Raw genomic sequence first — 17,589 nt, 5'->3', positions numbered from 1 at the left:
CCTGCAATCTGTCACTGTTTGTCACTTAGGAGATCCGTCCGCTTTGTTTACACAAGCGGGCGGATCTCCAAACTCGATTCCCCGACGATCGGGGAAGAGCAGCGGCGATCCTCCCCTGGCCCGACTCCCGCTGTGACTGAAAACAGCGGGAGCGAGCCTCCGGCTGCGCGCGAGCGCTGCCCACAAGGGGAGGAGTCCAGCAACGTAGGTCTACGTCGCTGGACGGAATTGAGCCACTTTGCCGCAGTACAGTCCCAGTGGCTGGTTCGGCAAGTGGTTAAGTGTCAAATAATGGAGACTACCTTTGCTGATCTCTCCCTCTAAAAATACTAGAGTCCTGGCGCTGTAATACTGATCCAACGGTTTAGTGATTGCTAGGTCACTGACTTAGAATAAGAAGGAGTTGCGATTTAACAGTCCTGCATGCTTTCTCTAGGTAGGGGGTCTCCAAACTATGGCCCTCCAGTTGTTTAAGAACTACAATTCCCAACATGCCTAGTCATGTATGTGAATGTCAGAGTTTTATAATTGCCTCATGGGACGTGTAGTTCCAAAACAGCTGGAAGGCCGCAGTTTGGAGATCCCTGCTCTAGGTCAACGTCTCAAAGTACTAAAGCCAGAGACAGGTAATTTGCATTTCCAGAATGCTGTCAGACTCTCTGTTTTTATCTTTGTACAAGTTTCCTATAATGTATGCCTGTCAGATAAATACATGTAACCTGATTACAAGTATATAATCCAGCACCTACATACCTTCAAAAGTCTGACAGGCCAATCAAATCCTTTTCCAGCTCCTTTTCCTTTTTCTGTACTATAATAGCTGCATAGTTGCCAACATTTGAAAAAAAAGTTTTTCGGTGTGGCGAGAAAGCCCATGTAGGTGGGGCATAACTATAATTAGAGATGGGGCATTGATCTTTTATGGGTGTGGCTCTATAAGAAAATAAGTAAAAATGTGGTGCTGAATACTGGGCGTGGCCTAAAGGGGGTGTGGTTAAATGGCGGCTGAGATTACATACATATTGCAGAGTATGGTAATGTTACAGTATCTCACAAAAATGAATACACCCCTCATACTCATAATTTTGTAAATATTTTATTATATCTTTTCATGTGACAACACTGAAGAAATTACACTTTACTACAATGTAAAGTAGTGAGTGTACAGCTTGTATAACAGTGTAAATTTGCTGTCCCCTCAAAATAACTCAACACACAGCAATTAATGTCTAAACCTGCTGGCAACAAAAGTGAGTAGACCCCTAAGTGAAAATGTCTAAATTGGGCCAAATTAGCCATTTTCCCTCCCCAGTGTCATGTGACTCGTTAGTGTTACAAGGTCTCAGGTGTGAATGGGGAACAGTTGTGTTAAATTTGGTGTTATCGCTCTCACTCTCTCATACTGGTCACTGGAAGTTCAACATGGCACCTCATGGCAAAGAACTCTCTGAGGATCTGGAAAAAAAATTGTTGCTCTACATAAAGATGGCCAAGGCTATAAGCTTGCCAAGACCCTGAAACTGAGCTGCAGCACAGTGGTCATGACCATACAGTGGTTTAACAGGACAGGTTCCAGTTAGAATCGGCCTGGCCATGGTCCACCAAAGAAGATGAGTGCACATGCTCAGCGTTATATCCAGAGGTTGTCTTTGGGAAATAGATGCATGAGTGCTGCCAGCATTGAAGGGGTGGAGGGTCAGCCTGTCAGTGCTCAGACCATACACTACACCAAATTTGTGTGCATGGCTGTCGTCCCAGAAGGAAGCCTCTTCTAAAGATGATGCACAAGAAAGCCCGCAAACAGTTTGCTGAAGACAAGCAGACTAAGGACATGGATTACTGGAACCATGTCCTTTGGTCTGATGAGACAGAGACAAACTTATTTGGTTCAGATGGTGTCAAGCATGTGTGCCGCAATCAGGTGAGGAGTACAAAGACAAGTGTTTCTTGCCTACAGTCAAGCATGGTGGTGGGAGTGTCATGGTCTGGAGCTGCAAGAGTGCTGCCGACACTGGGGAGCTACAGTTCATTGAGGGAACCATGAATGCCAACATGTACTGCGGTATATTGAAGAAGAGTATGATCCCCTCCTTTTGGAGACTGGGCCACGGAACAGTATTCCAACATGATACCGACCCCAAACACACCTCCAAGACAACCACTGCCTTGCTAAAGAAGCTGAGGGTAAAGGTGATGGACTGGCCAAGCAGGTCTCCAGATCTAAACCCTATTGAGCATCTGTGGGGCATCCTCAAATGGAAGGTGGAGGAGCGCAAGGTCTCTAACATCCACCAGCTCTGTGATGTCGTCATGAAGGAGTGAAAGAGGACTCCAGTGGCAACCTGTGAAGCTCTGGTGAACTCCATGCCCAAGAGGGTTAAGGCAGTGCTGGAAAATAATGGTGATCACACAAAATATTTTCACTTTGGGCCCAATTTGGATATTTTCACTTAGGTGTGTACTCACTTTTGTTGCCAGCAGTTTAGACATTAATGGCTGGGTGTTGAGTTATTTTGAGGGGACAGACAATGTACTCTGTTATACAAGCTGTACACTCACTACTTTACATTGTAGCAAAGTGTAATTTCTTCAGTGCCGTCACATGAAAAGATATAATAAAATAGTTACAAAAATATAGAGTGTACACACTTTTGTGAGATACTGTAAATAGGAAAATGTACAGTGCAGAATGAGGGAGGATGGAGAGGACTGTGTGTGCAGGATGAAGATGACTGAGTCATCCCCATGAAATAAAGACCTGTAATGGCTGCTGCTTTTGATGGTACAATTCAGAAGGCACCCCAATTCAAGCAGATCATTCGAGTTACAAACTGACCCAATAACTTTACACTGGAATTGTTATTTTTATTAGTTTAAAAAAAAATATATAGATTTCCATACATGATCTTTTCCAGCATATTTTGTAATCATGTATCAGGTCATGTATGGATTAATTAAAATATTTTCCACAAATTCTATTGGGCCCATTTCTATAAAGGGCAGCCTTACTGGTCATTGATGCAGGAGATGAGATACGGTGGGCCAACTCTCAGTACTATCAGGAAGTCCCAAACTGGCAAAATACAGCAGCCCTGGACACAGCGGAGCGGACACAGACCTGTCATCCGCCTGCTCAGCGGGGGATCTCTCTACTATTCTGCTTGGATGGATTCGCTCTATCCAAAAGGGGCCTTAGATGTAGTGGGTGCATTATTTTTCATAACAAGCTCTCCATCAGATTGCATCAGTTACAAACCATTTAACATTAACAGGGGTGCTTACAATGATCAGCTTTTATTTATTAATTTATGTAAAACCTTTATCCCAAAGGGAAAAAAATGTTTTCTGTAGTATGAGCTGGAGTTTGGCTCCAATTTGTTAGTGTATTTAAATCTGCGAGTACATCTAACACTCCCCTCCCCCCTGACAATCTTGCTGTCCAAAGGTGCACCCTGTGCTCATTCATCCAGAGTGGGGGCACTCTAACACAGGAGGTGGGCTACTGGCCCGATCACCAGGTCAAAACAGGAAAAACAAAAAAGTAAAACTGCTGTAGCCACCCGATCTAAGGTTTTGTAAGCTGCAATCTATTACACATTATATTGCACTTATTTTTGTTTAAAATGGTGAAATAAAGAGACGTATTACTATACACTATTATGTCAAAAGTATTGGGACGCCTGCCTTTACAAGCACATGAACTTTAATGGCATCCAAGTCTTAGTCCATAGGGTTGAATATGGAGTTGGCCCACCCTTTGCAGCTATAAAGGCTTCAACTCTTTTGGGAAGGCTGTCCACAAGGTTAAGAGTGTGTCTATGGGAATATTTGACCATTCTTCCAGAAAAGCAATTGTGAGGTCAGGCAATGATGTGGACAAGAAGGCCTGGATCAAAGGTGTTCTATCGGGTTGGGGTCAGGACTCTGCAGGCCAGTGAAGTTCCTCCACCCCAAACTTGCTCATCCATGTCTTTAAGGACCTTGCTTTGTGCACTGGGTGCGCAGTCATGTTGTGTTGGAACATGAAGGGGCCATCCCCAAACTGTTCCCACAAAGTTGGGAGCAAGAAATTGTCCAAAATGTCTTGGTATGCTGATGCCTTAAGAGTTCCCATCACTGGAACTAAGGGGCCAAGGCCAAGTCCAAGCCCAACCCCTGAAAAACAACCAAACACCATAACACCCCTCCCACCAAATTATTTGGACCAGTGTACAAAACAGTTTTCTTCACAGCAATATGTTATATTTCATTATCAATTTAAAATATAGCAAACGTCCCATTCAGAGGTGTATATAGTGTATATTTTAACAGATTCATCTGAGCACTAATAGATACCTACCCAGACACAAGGGGGAGGACAAAAGGCACCAAAAACAACGAGATGGAGTGGAGGGAGGGCACCCACAAGAGCCGTACTAAGAGGAACATGCCCCAAGCATTAGGCAGCCATATTATGGAAGTCTTTCCCAGGAGACACATAGACCTAATAAAAAATAGTGTAGGTATAGATAATTGTGTATATATATTCATGTCTTTCCTCTCAGCATGTGGTATGCCTCCAAGCAATATGGAGGATTCGGTCATTACCAAGTAAATAATAGGGCATTGAAGTCAAGAAAGATCTACATAGATCATTGGTGACATCCCCAGTGTTATTGTGTAACCATATAAAAATACATAAAAAAGATGTACTGCATATATAACTATAATATCAAAAGGTGACTCATTTATGATGATAGCCGCAGAGAGACGAAAGTCTTCCCACTTTCTGTGCAGAAGAGGAGTGATGATGGTAACAGGGTTATCCCTGCATCAGAAATGTCCACCATACACCAACTTCTTTAGATGTAACAAATTAAAAACTAAGTGTGAGTCCCCCATATGTGAATTGCGCCATGATAAATCCCCATAATATAATGTATAGACTGACCTTCTTGTTTAGTAGCCTCGGCTCCTCTCCGTGCTGATCCAAATGTGGAAATAGCCCTCCAGTAGAAATATATATATATATATGGGGGAGATACGGAGATGGTCCGAGTGGACATCTCCATTATCTCTTTTCTGAAGAGGCTATTCCCACGTTTGGATCAGCACGGAGAGGAGCCGAGGCTCCTAAACAAGAAGGTCAGTCTACACATTATATTATGGGGAATTATAATGGCGCTATTCACACTCACTTACACTAAGTTTTTAATTTGTTACATCTAAAAAGAAGTTGGTGTATGGTGGACATTTCTGATGCAGGGATAACCCTGTTACCCTCAACACTCCTCTTCTGCACAGAAAGTGGGACGACTTTAGTCGCTCTGCGGCTATCATCATAAATTAGTCCCCTTTTGATGTTATAGTTATATATACAGTACATCTTTTTTTATGTATTTTTATATGGTTACACAATAACACTGGGGATGTCACCAATGATCTATGTAGACCTTTCTTGACTTCAAGGCCCTATTATTTACTTGGAAATGGCCAAATCCTCCATATTGCTTGGAGGCATACCTCATGCTGGGAGGAAAGACATTATTATATATACACAATTATCTATACCATTATTTTTTTTATTAGGTCTATGTGGTACCTGGGAGAGACTCCCATAAAATGGCTACCTCATGCTTGGTGCATGTTCCTCTTAGTACAGGTCTTGTGGGTGCCCTCTGCTCCATCTCGTTGTTTTTGGTGCCTTTTGTCCTCCTTCTTGGGTCTGGGTAGGTACCCATTAGTGCTCAGATTAATCTGTTACAACATACACTATATACACCTCTAAATGGGACATTTTCTATATGTTGAATTGATAATGACATATAGCATATTGTTGTTGTGAAGAAAACTGTATGTTCCACAAATTTTATGGTAACTGTGCTGTATCTCCTAGCACCAATAGGACTCCTAAGGAAGCTGCAAAGCGAAACGCATAGCGATCCATTGGTATCCAAACATCAGAATCCAGTTTTGGCCGAAAATGGGAGGTCATTGCCGTTTCGGTGTTTTCACATACACCAGATCCTGGCACGCTATGGGCATAATTAAAGGAGTAGTGGTGCGCTTCAAGGATCAGCTCTCGTGGATCTCTATTTGGGTTGGTGGCGGTGGTGTGTGTAAATCTTGATTTGAAAGTGCTCGGCGTGATAGATATAACATTTATATTCCAAAAAAAAATTAGATAATGAAAGTGCAGGTGTGTCAATCAGATCAATGCGTGTGTCTATAAATACATAGATCAATAAATATCAAGAAAAAATGGGGGAAGAAGAAATGGGACTTTAAATGAGGCGTTTAAGTGATAAAATTGGGGAAATTTTATTGTATAATGGATAAATTAGTTATAATACATGTAAATATAAACAATTAACAATTGCAGAGTTTATGAAGAAACAACATAATATACAGTATACAATTTATATTGAAAAACATAAATACATAAAAATAGGATCATACAGGATCTCTGAGCATAATAATGTCAATATAAAAACTGTTTGTTTGTCAATTCATAGAAAAAAATAAAATAGGATAAAGTAACTGAGTTATTCGTAGGCTCGAAGCGTTTCTTGGACCTCCGTCCATACATGTACCCAATGCTCCTGATGAATGGACGGAGGTCCAAGAAACGCGTCGAGCCTACGAATAACTCAGTTACTTTATCCTATTTTATTTTTTTCTATGAATTGACAAACAAACAGTTTTTATATTGACATTATTATGCTCAGAGATCCTGTATGATCCTATTTTTATGTATTTATGTTTTTCAATATAAATTGTATACTGTATATTATGTTGTTTCTTCATAAACTCTGCAATTGTTAATTGTTTATATTTACATGTATTATAACTAATTTATCCATTATACAATAAAATTTCCCCAATTTTATCACTTAAACGCCTCATTTAAAGTCCCATTTCTTCTTCCCCCATTTTTTCGACATATTAGGGATGGAGGTTTTTTAAGAATGCAAGGTGTGGCAGACCATAATCTGTTTTTCAATAAATATCAAGGTTTTTCTTCTTTACGAATAAATAAATATATGAATACGGTGTATGTTTTCGATGTGTGTATCAATAAATGAATAGATAAATAAATAAATATCAGAATGCTTCTTCTTTGCCAGTGAACATCAATAAATAAAATATATAAATCCAGTGTTAGTCTTCAATCTGATTCATAAACAGTAAAAGATATATATGTGCTCAAAATAAAGTGCTACATGCAATTTCTATTAAAACGGTGCTGGAAGAGATATCTGTGAACAGTTCAATTGCAATCCTTCAAATACCAATATCAACTGAGATAGTCCAAAAAAAGAAAAAACATTTTTTTAAAAATATATATAGAGAAAATCCAAAAAAGCTTGTGTGAATACGTTCCTCGCTTATATCCGTGCTTCACTCATGCAATTAAGTGACTGTGATCTCCTTCACCTTGTGTGTCACCTCTAAGTGCTCTAGCCTCTCACCTTATAGGCAAGATCAATATGCCTTTGGTATCTATCCAAGCTCAACGATAGACTCAGTTTCTCTCAATCCAGATCCTTACTCTCTTAATGGAGCTGATTTCTTGGATTCCTATAAGTGTTTGTCTTGATCGTTTTTCTAGTACTATCCTCCTTGTCCGGTCTTTAGTGTGCCTCAGAGACAAAGACTATTCATGGTGCAGTATATCCAACTCATTTATTAAAATATAAAGATTTGCACTTACAATTTGGGCATGATAATGGGTTCTTTTGGTCTAGGAATATGTTTTACAGTACTTTTTGTATACACTATTGATGTGTTGGTTTTAAACACTTTTATTATGTTGAAATTAATACATTTTGTATTTTTATATAAGTTTTGAGCACTGACTTTTTCCCTATGTGATTAATGGTGGCTACCTTAAAAGTCTTATATACATACTGTATACGATTCCTTTTACATACTTACTAATTGGATGTGGTGCCACATAATACAGGGTCACTTCTGTACATTGTTTACATACAAGTCATTATAGATGCAAAGGGTGGGCTAACTCAATATTGAACCCTTTGGTCTAAGACTGGGATGCCATTAAAGGTCATGTGTGTGTAAAGGCAAGCCAAAACCTTTGACAATACAGTGTATATGCAGATTGACTAAATTACAGTAATCAGGGGCTGACTGGCAACTTTCAGCCCAAGGGGCAAGTACAAACCTGAGGCCCATTCTGCGGCGACTAGGCCCCCCCAACTCTCCCTCTTCCCTGCCTCCTCCTGACCCTCATTCCAGGCTGAAGCTGTGCTCCAGGTACTCTCTACCCACCGGCCGAATTTGGGTTCCTGAACTGGCCAGCAGGGGGCGTTTGGGGGGAGCTGGGACAGCTTGGTTGGGGTTGGCTGGAGGAGGAGAGTCTCCAGTGGGGCATGGGACCAGCCTCTGCTCAGACACAGTTTACACAATCCATGCTGGGGGGGGCCTGCGCTCTGGCCTTTTCTTGAACCCGCACTCAGTAGGTCAGCGGCAGAGACCTTTTACTTCTCTTCATCAGGAATCCTTTAGGCATGTCTGTGGCAGAAGCAGTGCAGCCTTTTATGGGGCATCAGAGCAGCCCAGGGGGCAATTGCCCCCCTGGCCCTCTGCTCAGACAGTTTACACAATCCATGCTTGGGGGGGGGGCTGCCCTCTGTCCTTTTCTTGAACCCACACTCAGTAGGTCAGCGGCAGGGACCTTTTACTTCTCTTCATCAGGAATCCTTTAGGCATGTCTGTGGCAGAAGCAGTGCAGCCTTTTTATGGGGCATCAGAGCAGCCCAGGGGGCAATTGCCCCCCTGCCCCGTCCTCCCCTGACAGTAATAGATCTTGAAGGTTCAATTGGGTGTTAAGGGAGGGGAAAAAAACAAGCCCTTAAGAGACATAGAAATGCTGATTAGCATATTGAAACGTCTGTGTGCAAGTAGGTCCTTTCCATGGCCTTTTCAATGGAGAAAAGCTGTCAGTGTGTCTATCCTTATATCACCATAGAGAGATTACTGCTGAAAATGAAGATTATCTGAATGCTGTCTGTGGCTAGCTGGAAAACAAACAAAATCTAAATAAAGTACTGTCACTTTAACTTCTATCAATTGTAATTTTCTGTCTTTACATTCCAGAACTACCTCTCAGACCACGACTTTGCCAATGTGTTTGGGATGAGCAGGGGAGAATTTTCGGCTTTACCTGCATGGAAACAACTAAACATGAAAAAAGGAATTGGACTTTTCTAAGAATGCCATGCACATCATGCAACCTTGAAGCCATGGGCGTTATTGACAAGCAGCACTTTATTATTTCACACAAAAATTGCTGTCAGGCAGCACTCACCTAAGCTGCGTGAACCTAAACACCAATATAAGGTTATATATGACAGGATGCTATCCCTACTACATACCTCTTATGAGCTGCTGCACTACTGCTTGTCATATACAAAGCGCCATGTACAATTTGCACCTTTACTGCAGTATCTCAGTTCTGATCTGATGCTTGACCATAATCTGGAACCTCCTGTCCCCCTAGGTTCTTGCAATGCTCTGAAATTACTACATGTGAGTTAGGCACACACTAAGGGCATTCCCTCCTGCCTTATTATGTGTAATATACAATAATTATTTGTTTTAGTTTTATAGCCTGTTATATTTAAGGTGCCATGATAAATAAAGTTTACTTGCTATGCCTTTTCATTGGAGCCAAAAAAATTGAATATTATTTTGTAAATATTGCCATAGCCAAGAGTACTTTCTGCCTAGCAACAGTTTTAGATATTAAAATAAGAACATTCTATATCCACTCATAAGTTAAAGTAATTGCAAACGATCAAATTATAAAACAATCCATTTAGTTTAATATAGAAATGAAAGGTAAAACATTTGTGCATAGATATAATATCCTCGGCTCTCAGCTGCATTAGAACTAGGGGAGGAGAGGCAGCAGCACACTGATCTTCTCTGTGAATGGCTGTGGGGGGGGGGGGTGTCAGGACACATCTGACCATTGGAGGAGAGTACACAGCGTTCTCAGCTTAGCTAGAGAACTGACCACACTGTTCTCCTGCTTAGTGTGGTCAGTTTTTAATAGGAAAGCAGAGAGACTGGCAGGAACAAGGATTTCACACGAAGAGAACAGGATAGTTTTTCATACAAGTACATGCATGATACAGCAGGCACTTATCAAAAATATGAAACGTTGGGTTGCCATACACTTTATTAAAACCTTAGATCACATGTAAGATGAAATTTACATTTATTTAAAGATCAGATTTTTACTTTAGGATAGAGTAGGGAATGGTTAAAAGGATTTCCCTTTTTGAAATTTGCGTCTTCACTTTCTGTCCTGTAGACACACCCATGTGTAGACTCTTTGAATGTGAGGGAAATCCTTAAGACAGTTGTCACGTGATCAAGAGTCCCCATTTCAAAATTTCCCCTGCATTCCTGTTCTTGTAGTACCTCGAACTTGAGGACTTCTAAAAAACCTGACAGTGTTTCTAACCTTTCATCACTCTATGCAAATCTAAAAAAAATGTCTTGTTATAACTTATCCACCATCATAAGTTTTAAAATGGCGGGTTGGTGAATGTGCCCGGTTTATTACTTGTGACTGTGTCGCACTGTCACTAGATGGCACAGCTCACAGGCAAAATTCACAAACAATAGTGGCTCTGTGCCTTGTAAATGCCAATCACAGCGATCACAAAGGTAAATACTACAATTGTTAACATTTGAGCCCCCCTCCTTTCAAAATGCAGGAAGGAGAAGATAATCAGTGAACGAATCAAAGGATCATAGGCAGCAGCAAATTTAAGGTTTGGAAATAACTATTTTGAGTATGGGAACTTTTCTTTTTATTATTATACAGGATTTATATTGTGCCAACAGTTTATGCAGTGCTTTACAATGTAAAGGGGGACAGTATGATTACAATACAGAAGGAATGGGAGGGCCCTGCTCATGGAGCTTACAATCTAAAAGGGAGGGGGGAGGCGGTACAAAAGGTAATAGCTGCAGTGGATGATCTGATGGAGGTGACTTGGGTACAGTTCTTAGGTGGAGGTGGGGTAGGCTTTCCAGAATACATGAATTTTCAGGGATCGCCTAAAGGCAGACAGGGTAGGGAGTAAGCAGACATACTGGGGCATGGAGTTTCAGAGGATGGGAGAGGTTCTTGAGAAGTCCTGGAGGCAAGAATGGGAGGAGGTAATAAGGGAGCTAGAGAGCAGGAGCTCTTGGGGAGGGAGCAGAGAGGACAATTTGGGCGAGATCTGCAGATGAGGTTAGTGATGTAGCTGGGGGCAATGTTGTACTCAGTATTTAGAATTTTGGGCGAGATCTGCAGATGAGGTTAGTGATGAAGCTGGGGGCGATGTTGTACTCAGTATTTAGAATTTTATACATTGGCATAGGGGAATAAAGTGATTGGCAGAGAGGGGTGGCAGTCACAGATCGGTTAGAAAGGCGTATTAGTCTAGCAGCGGCATTCATAATAGACTGAAGGGGGGATAGCCCGTGTAAAGGCCTCTCAACCCCCACCCTTCTCTAAATGTAAGTTGTAGATCAGTGGTTCTCAACTCCTGTCCTCCGGTCCCACCAACAGGCCATGTTTGCAAGATAACAAATACATCACAGGTGATATAAATTTGCTGTTTAGTGATTGCAGTACTCTAGTCTGCATCTCCCCAAAGGTAATATCTAAAATCTGGCCTGTTAGCGGGTCCTGAGGACCGGAGTAGAGAACCATTGCTGTGCCCCTTATTTTCATCCAGTATATTAATGCTTTCACTCCCTTATCCTGCACAATAACCTCTCATCTCCTTCTTCTCAGTGGTAATAGCACCAAAAGAGCTCTGTCTTCCAGCGCTGAACACGGAAATAGCCTGGTAATAAAGGGGTATTACAGACTAGTACACAAGTGGTAAAGAATTCATAAATACAGCCAATAAAACCTACAGTCCAGTACCTGAGCCCTCACCATATACTGGCTGTGCCTGACCCTACTGATGTATCATGCTGACAAAGTAAACTATTCAGGGAAAAGAATATACAAATATTTTATATACTGCATCTTGGACGCAGAGCTAGCTTACTACTAAGCTACGGCAAACTGCTAAGACAATCATGCACATTAGCCAAAATATAATAACTTACTGGAGTATAACCGAATCATAGCTCCTTAAAAAAAAAAAAAAAAAAAAAATTATAAAAAGACTGAATTCAGTCACATTTGGCCTAATTGTGGGATTTTAAATGTTTACTGGTAATAAGTGCACAAAATAAATGTAGACAAGCTACAATCCATATTTTCTGGAAGCGGAGTGTGTGTAGTAATAAGCGAGTGGGAGATAGCACAGCAGGTTGACTATGGAAATCAGCAGTGAATCATTGATAAAATCAATGATTCACTATCTTCAAAAGATGCAACATTTTCTATATTATAAATATATGAAATTCATCCCACTGAAGAAAGGGAAATCCAGACGTCAGACAAATTTAAGTACCTTCAGTAAGCACAATGCAAACTTTGGGGACCAATAATCAGTGAACCAGTCATTTTCCAGGTTTTCTGTTTTTTCATTTTACAGGAAGATTTGTGGTTTTCCTAATATTGCAATGCAATTTGATTATATGGCCAATTTAGAAACAATTACCAAATGAAGCTCTTTCTTTGAGACAGCACAAATTAAATACAGCATTGACAGAAATCAGAATTGATCAATTTGACAAAGTCAAAATAACGAAAGATGCTTACATAGGTGTCGCTTTAGTTATGCCGACCTATCCTGTAGGTGCATTGATCTTCAATATGAATGCCCACTCTTATAAAAACTATCCATGATACCCCAGCTCTCTCTCACAGCTATAATATGGCCATAAGTAGAAGTAAAGGGTTAGCAAAGACCGTTGGGTGAAAGCAAACGTGTAGCATAATCTTAAAAGTTCTTTGTTATGTACCAACTTGCCATTTATTTTCCTAGTCACGATAACTCCTAAAAGGTATCTGCTCAAAGCTAGCAATTTTTTTTTCCAGCTCTGGGTCACAGGGCAAGAAAACTGAAATGTCACTTAGTGGTAATTGACTTTTCACATAACTTATGAGACAGCACAAAAATCTGCCCACATGTAAAGGGTTTAAATTGTTCTCCCTGTGTAATTCTGATTGAACCCAGAACACAGAGGTCATACAAAATACAACAATAATCCTAATAATTAATGGTGGTGTATTGTGCGTGTACAAGGAAGCTACGCAGAAAGACAACTATCCTACACCTCCATGACAGCATGTTTAAACAGATTAATATTTTAAAAAGGAACATATCATGTAAGCAAAAGGGCATAAAGTAACATTAAAGTGCAAGCACTTTAATGATGTCCCCTAGTACTTGCACTTGCCTTCAGATTATTTCCTCTGTGCCTTTGGAAGATGCTGGATCCTAACTCTAAACTCAGCAAGTTTAACGGAAAAAAAATGACCCGAATGTGTGGATGGGGGAAATCCTCCCCACTGTGTCTGTATTCTGACAGCAGGGAGACTTCCCCGCCATTTGAATACACTGATCAACACTGCGGGCTATTGCCTGTGGTGCTGATCGACCAAAAGAATAATATATGTAATTGGTAGATCTTCTGTTCAACCAAAGTGGCCATACAAGGATTGAAGTTTGGCTGGTCCCATTGACCCATGTATGACCAGCTTAAGTAGAGGTTTGGGAAATCTATCCTCCTGTGGTTGCACTGGCCTCAATGTAGTCTTCCCTAGAGAGAAGGTCTGAAGAAATGCAAAAATAACTTATTATTGTCTGATAAACCTTAATACATTGGAAATAACCAGTCTAGCAAAAATTAATTTGATTGAATTGATGGCACTATGCCAAGAGTTACATAAACTTCAACTTACACCTAAACCTTAACTCTGGTCTCCGTTCTGCCCCTGTGAATTGACCCCTTGCATCCTTTCTACTTGTGGCCCCCATTGGTTGTCTGCTATGTGGTTTATGTTCCAATACTTACCTTTATTCTGGAATCTTCAGGTCACATGACACTGCATGACTTTGCTCCTTAGGACCCAGCTGTCCTCACTGATGCAGATACGTTAGCGCTGCTCTCTGCACCAGTATACTATGAATGAAGGGTGGGATCATGATGAACCCTGCATTAACAGTAGGGTTCTCAGTATTCCAGGCTGAGCAACACTGGGTATCAATCAAACCAGAATAATTTAATGTATTCATAAATTAACAACTCAATTGCAGTGTTTGCTGACGATACAAAGCGAAGTAGGGCAATAGATTCATAACAGGTTAGAGAAACTTTACAATACAACCTCAATAAAATAAAGGGATGGGCCACTACATGGCAAATGAGGTAATGTTGAAAAATGGAAAGTCAAGCACCTGGGGACTAAAAATATAAATGCAAGTTACTCGCTAGGGGGAGAACCTTTGGTGGAATCCAGAATGGAAAAGATATTGGAATCCTAGTAGATCACAGGCTCAGCAATGCAAGCAAAGCTAGCAGACTATTAGCATGCATTAAAAAGGATATTTACTCATGAGATCCAACTAGAATTCTACCACTTTACAAAACTTTGGTTCTGCCGCATTTTAAATACACCATCCATTTCTGGTCACCAGTCCTCAGGAAGGGTACTGAACTGGAGAGAGTCCAGAGAAGGGCAAAAAAAAACTAATAAGGGGACTGGAGGACCTCAGTTATGAGGAAAGACTACAAGCATTAAACTTATTCTACCTGCAGAGGAGATATGATCGTGAAATACACACACACACACACACAGAAGCGGTTTAACCTTAAACTGTGTAAAGGGTTCTTTACTATCAGAGTGGTAACAATGTGCAACTCCCTTCAACAACCGGTGGCGTCAGTGGGAAGAGTTGATAGTTTCAAAAAACGCTTAGATGGGCATCTTAGCCAACTCAATATACAGGGGTATTGACATAAACACACACATCCACACTCACACAGCGTGAACTGGATGGACTGCTGTCTTTATTGAACCTTACCAACTATGTAATATTGAGGTCAGCTTGTGGCCAAGAAGCAGTTTCACTGACCAGGGGACTATATTATGAAATAGTTAGAGTTGGGCTTTAAACTTCGATAAATGGTTGAGAATATAAGATTTGTGAAAAACATACATGTGGATGTGTGGACTGGCAATAAAAGAAATATGTTTATGTGCAAAGTTGTTAAATAATAAAACTCACCTCAGGACAGGGGCTTTTGGAGGGGACTGCAGGCTAGCCTCCTGCCTACTGACTATGGGCCCTGGCTTGGGAGGGAACACAGCGCATTGTGGGGTCGCGGTTCTGTTACATTGGTGGCAAGCGATGGGATGCTTCCTGCAGTCTGGGACATCCAAACCTCCACTGGGATACAAGGTCCGGATAGCAGAAGAGGAGAAGTACAGATACCAGTCGCCATGGAAGAGGAATTCGGAAGGAGATTGCAAGAGATACAGCACAGGGGACCAGTGTCCGAGTAGGTCCTGCTAGGATGGTATGATTCAATCCGCTTGGAATTCTGGAAGGAAACCCTAGCCCATGAGCAGCAAAACCAGGGAAAAATCCTCCCCTCCATCCAGGAAAGGTACTGGTAGCAGTATGGATTGCGGGTGCTGTTTTTGGGAGATAAACCACACAAGGAGCAGACAGCTGAGTTAAGCAGGCTGGCCTGGGCAGAGATGCAGTCGGAAGAGAGCTATAGAGCCCTCCGGTGGCATGTACAGTAAACCCCCGCTCCATCGCAGTTCAGTTTTTGCGGTCCCGGTATATTGCGTTTTTTTTTTGTAATGTTATTTTACTATATAAATCATTAAAAATGAAATATTTTTGTGTTTTCCATAGCTCTTGCTATGTCTCTCAGTATCTTTTGTGTTTAAATGAGTTTCTATTGTTTTAAGTGTGTTTAAAGACCTTAAAATGCTTTTACACGTAGAGTGACAGTAAAAAAAACATGCCTACAATGCATTTTAATAGGGTTTTTCTATTTCGCGGATTTTCACTTTTCGCAGCTGGGTCCGGAACGTAACCCCCGCAATGGAGGGGGGTTTACTGTATCCCAAGCATGCCCTTGGATAGCGGATGACAGCCCAACAGAAGGCTTTGGCTACAGCGGCCTGGGACTGTTGTACAGAAAGGTGTCAGGGGACCCTAACTTTGGGAGCGATCTGGAGTGGCGGTTAGAGGAAATTATGGATTACAGAGAAGAGATCCTGAATATCTTGGAAGAGTTCTGGGCACTGGAAGATATAGAGTTTCTCACCGGTCAGGAATGGGAGCTGGAGATTGCCTACAAAAACGGCTGCTAGACTCTGCTCAGCGCCAGGGCTGGGCTCCCTGTGCCTGGGAATAGTGCCAGAAGTACCAGCTGACAGTCCGGAAATACTGGCTGAAGAGTCAGTAATGTGGCACAGTAACAGTGTGCTTTGCTCACCTGCACCCACACCTGCAGCAGTTATGGAGGCCCAGGGCGAGAAGGTGGCGGTCACTCCACAGCAGAAAATCAGGATCCCGAGGGAGAAGGGAGAGGAGGTTGTCGCCCTCCCTCCCAAACAGTCAGCCAGGAGGGGAGGAAACATCTTCCATCCCCAGCCAGGATCTGTGCACCTGGGAGACGGTACCAGAGAAAGGTTGTCCCAACAGCCAGATGAGGGTAAGGAAGATGAAGCAGCCAACTCACCTTCCCAGCAGCAGATGGCGCCCCAGAATGATGACACCAACCTGCAGAAGAGCTGGCAACAGAGCAGAGTGCTACTGGCCTCTGCCCTCAACTAACAAAGAATGGCTTTATGAGGAAGTGGATGGGACTAGAGTCTCCACCTGTATACCCCAAAGATGCTGGGTAGGCGGCCCAGATTCCCCAAAAGCATGACGAAGTGAGCCCAGCCACTCTGTCTTCTCTCCAGCGGCTGAAAGGACTCCAGGGAGAAAGGCCAGGCCACGCTTCTCCCCAGCAGCGGGTATGTTCTACGAGAGACACTACTATATGTTCTACGAGAGAGGCAGAGGTTGGCTGGGTGAGTAATGCCCTGTTTGGGGTACTGTATGGATATGGGCTTTGAGGGACTGGAACTACAGACTAACTTTGAAGTCAACCTGTGGCGGTACTCACCGTCACTGGGAGTGAAAGACAGGTACTTAATGGACACTGAGAATATGGTTTGGATTACTTCAAATGGGACAGTAATATTTATCAACCATATATCTCAAGAAATATATGAAGACTGCTTCACACAGTCAGACTCATAGCAGATGCTAATATCAGCTAAACCACCTGTCTTCCACACATTGTTGAATATGCTCATCTACTCACCCATTATCTACAACGGGTTCTGTGTTTACACTTATGATAATGTGCATTGTATTTCATGAGCTCGAGGCTGGCAGTCTGCTAGTTAATTGGCTCAGGTTGATTGAATCACTGTCATTTGTTAGTTGCGGAGTGGAAATAGTATACTGTTTCTGTTGGTCGTTCCTTATATATGTTAATTATATTTCTGTATACAATTTCATCTGCATAGGATAATGTAATCAGGCACTTGACCTGGTGGGCTAATTTGATCAGGAGGATGTCTTCATGTGTGTATAAATTGTG

At 41.8% G+C, this 17,589-nt stretch overlaps 1 protein-coding gene across 2 annotated transcripts in view; it reads left to right on the top strand.

The window, feature by feature from the left end:
• The window catches only part of AVIL (advillin), a 90,505-nt gene extending 80,755 nt beyond the window's left edge, over nt 1-9,750 (top strand). For both annotated transcript variants that reach the window (XM_082246594.1, XM_082246593.1), the window contains exon 20: nt 9,100-9,750. In XM_082246594.1, the coding sequence (XP_082102720.1) occupies nt 9,100-9,213 (114 nt within the window). In that variant the 3' untranslated portion in view covers nt 9,214-9,750. The remainder of the gene's footprint in view (nt 1-9,099) is intronic.
• The last annotated feature ends 7,839 nt before the right edge of the window (nt 9,751-17,589 follow it).

Source organism: Pelophylax lessonae (genome assembly GCF_965119305.1).
Source record: "Pelophylax lessonae genome assembly, chromosome: 2".
Lineage (NCBI taxonomy): Eukaryota > Metazoa > Chordata > Amphibia > Anura > Ranidae > Pelophylax > Pelophylax lessonae.
The sequence above is the reverse complement of the archived record's forward strand: the minus strand, read 5'-3'. Positions and strand labels throughout refer to the sequence as shown.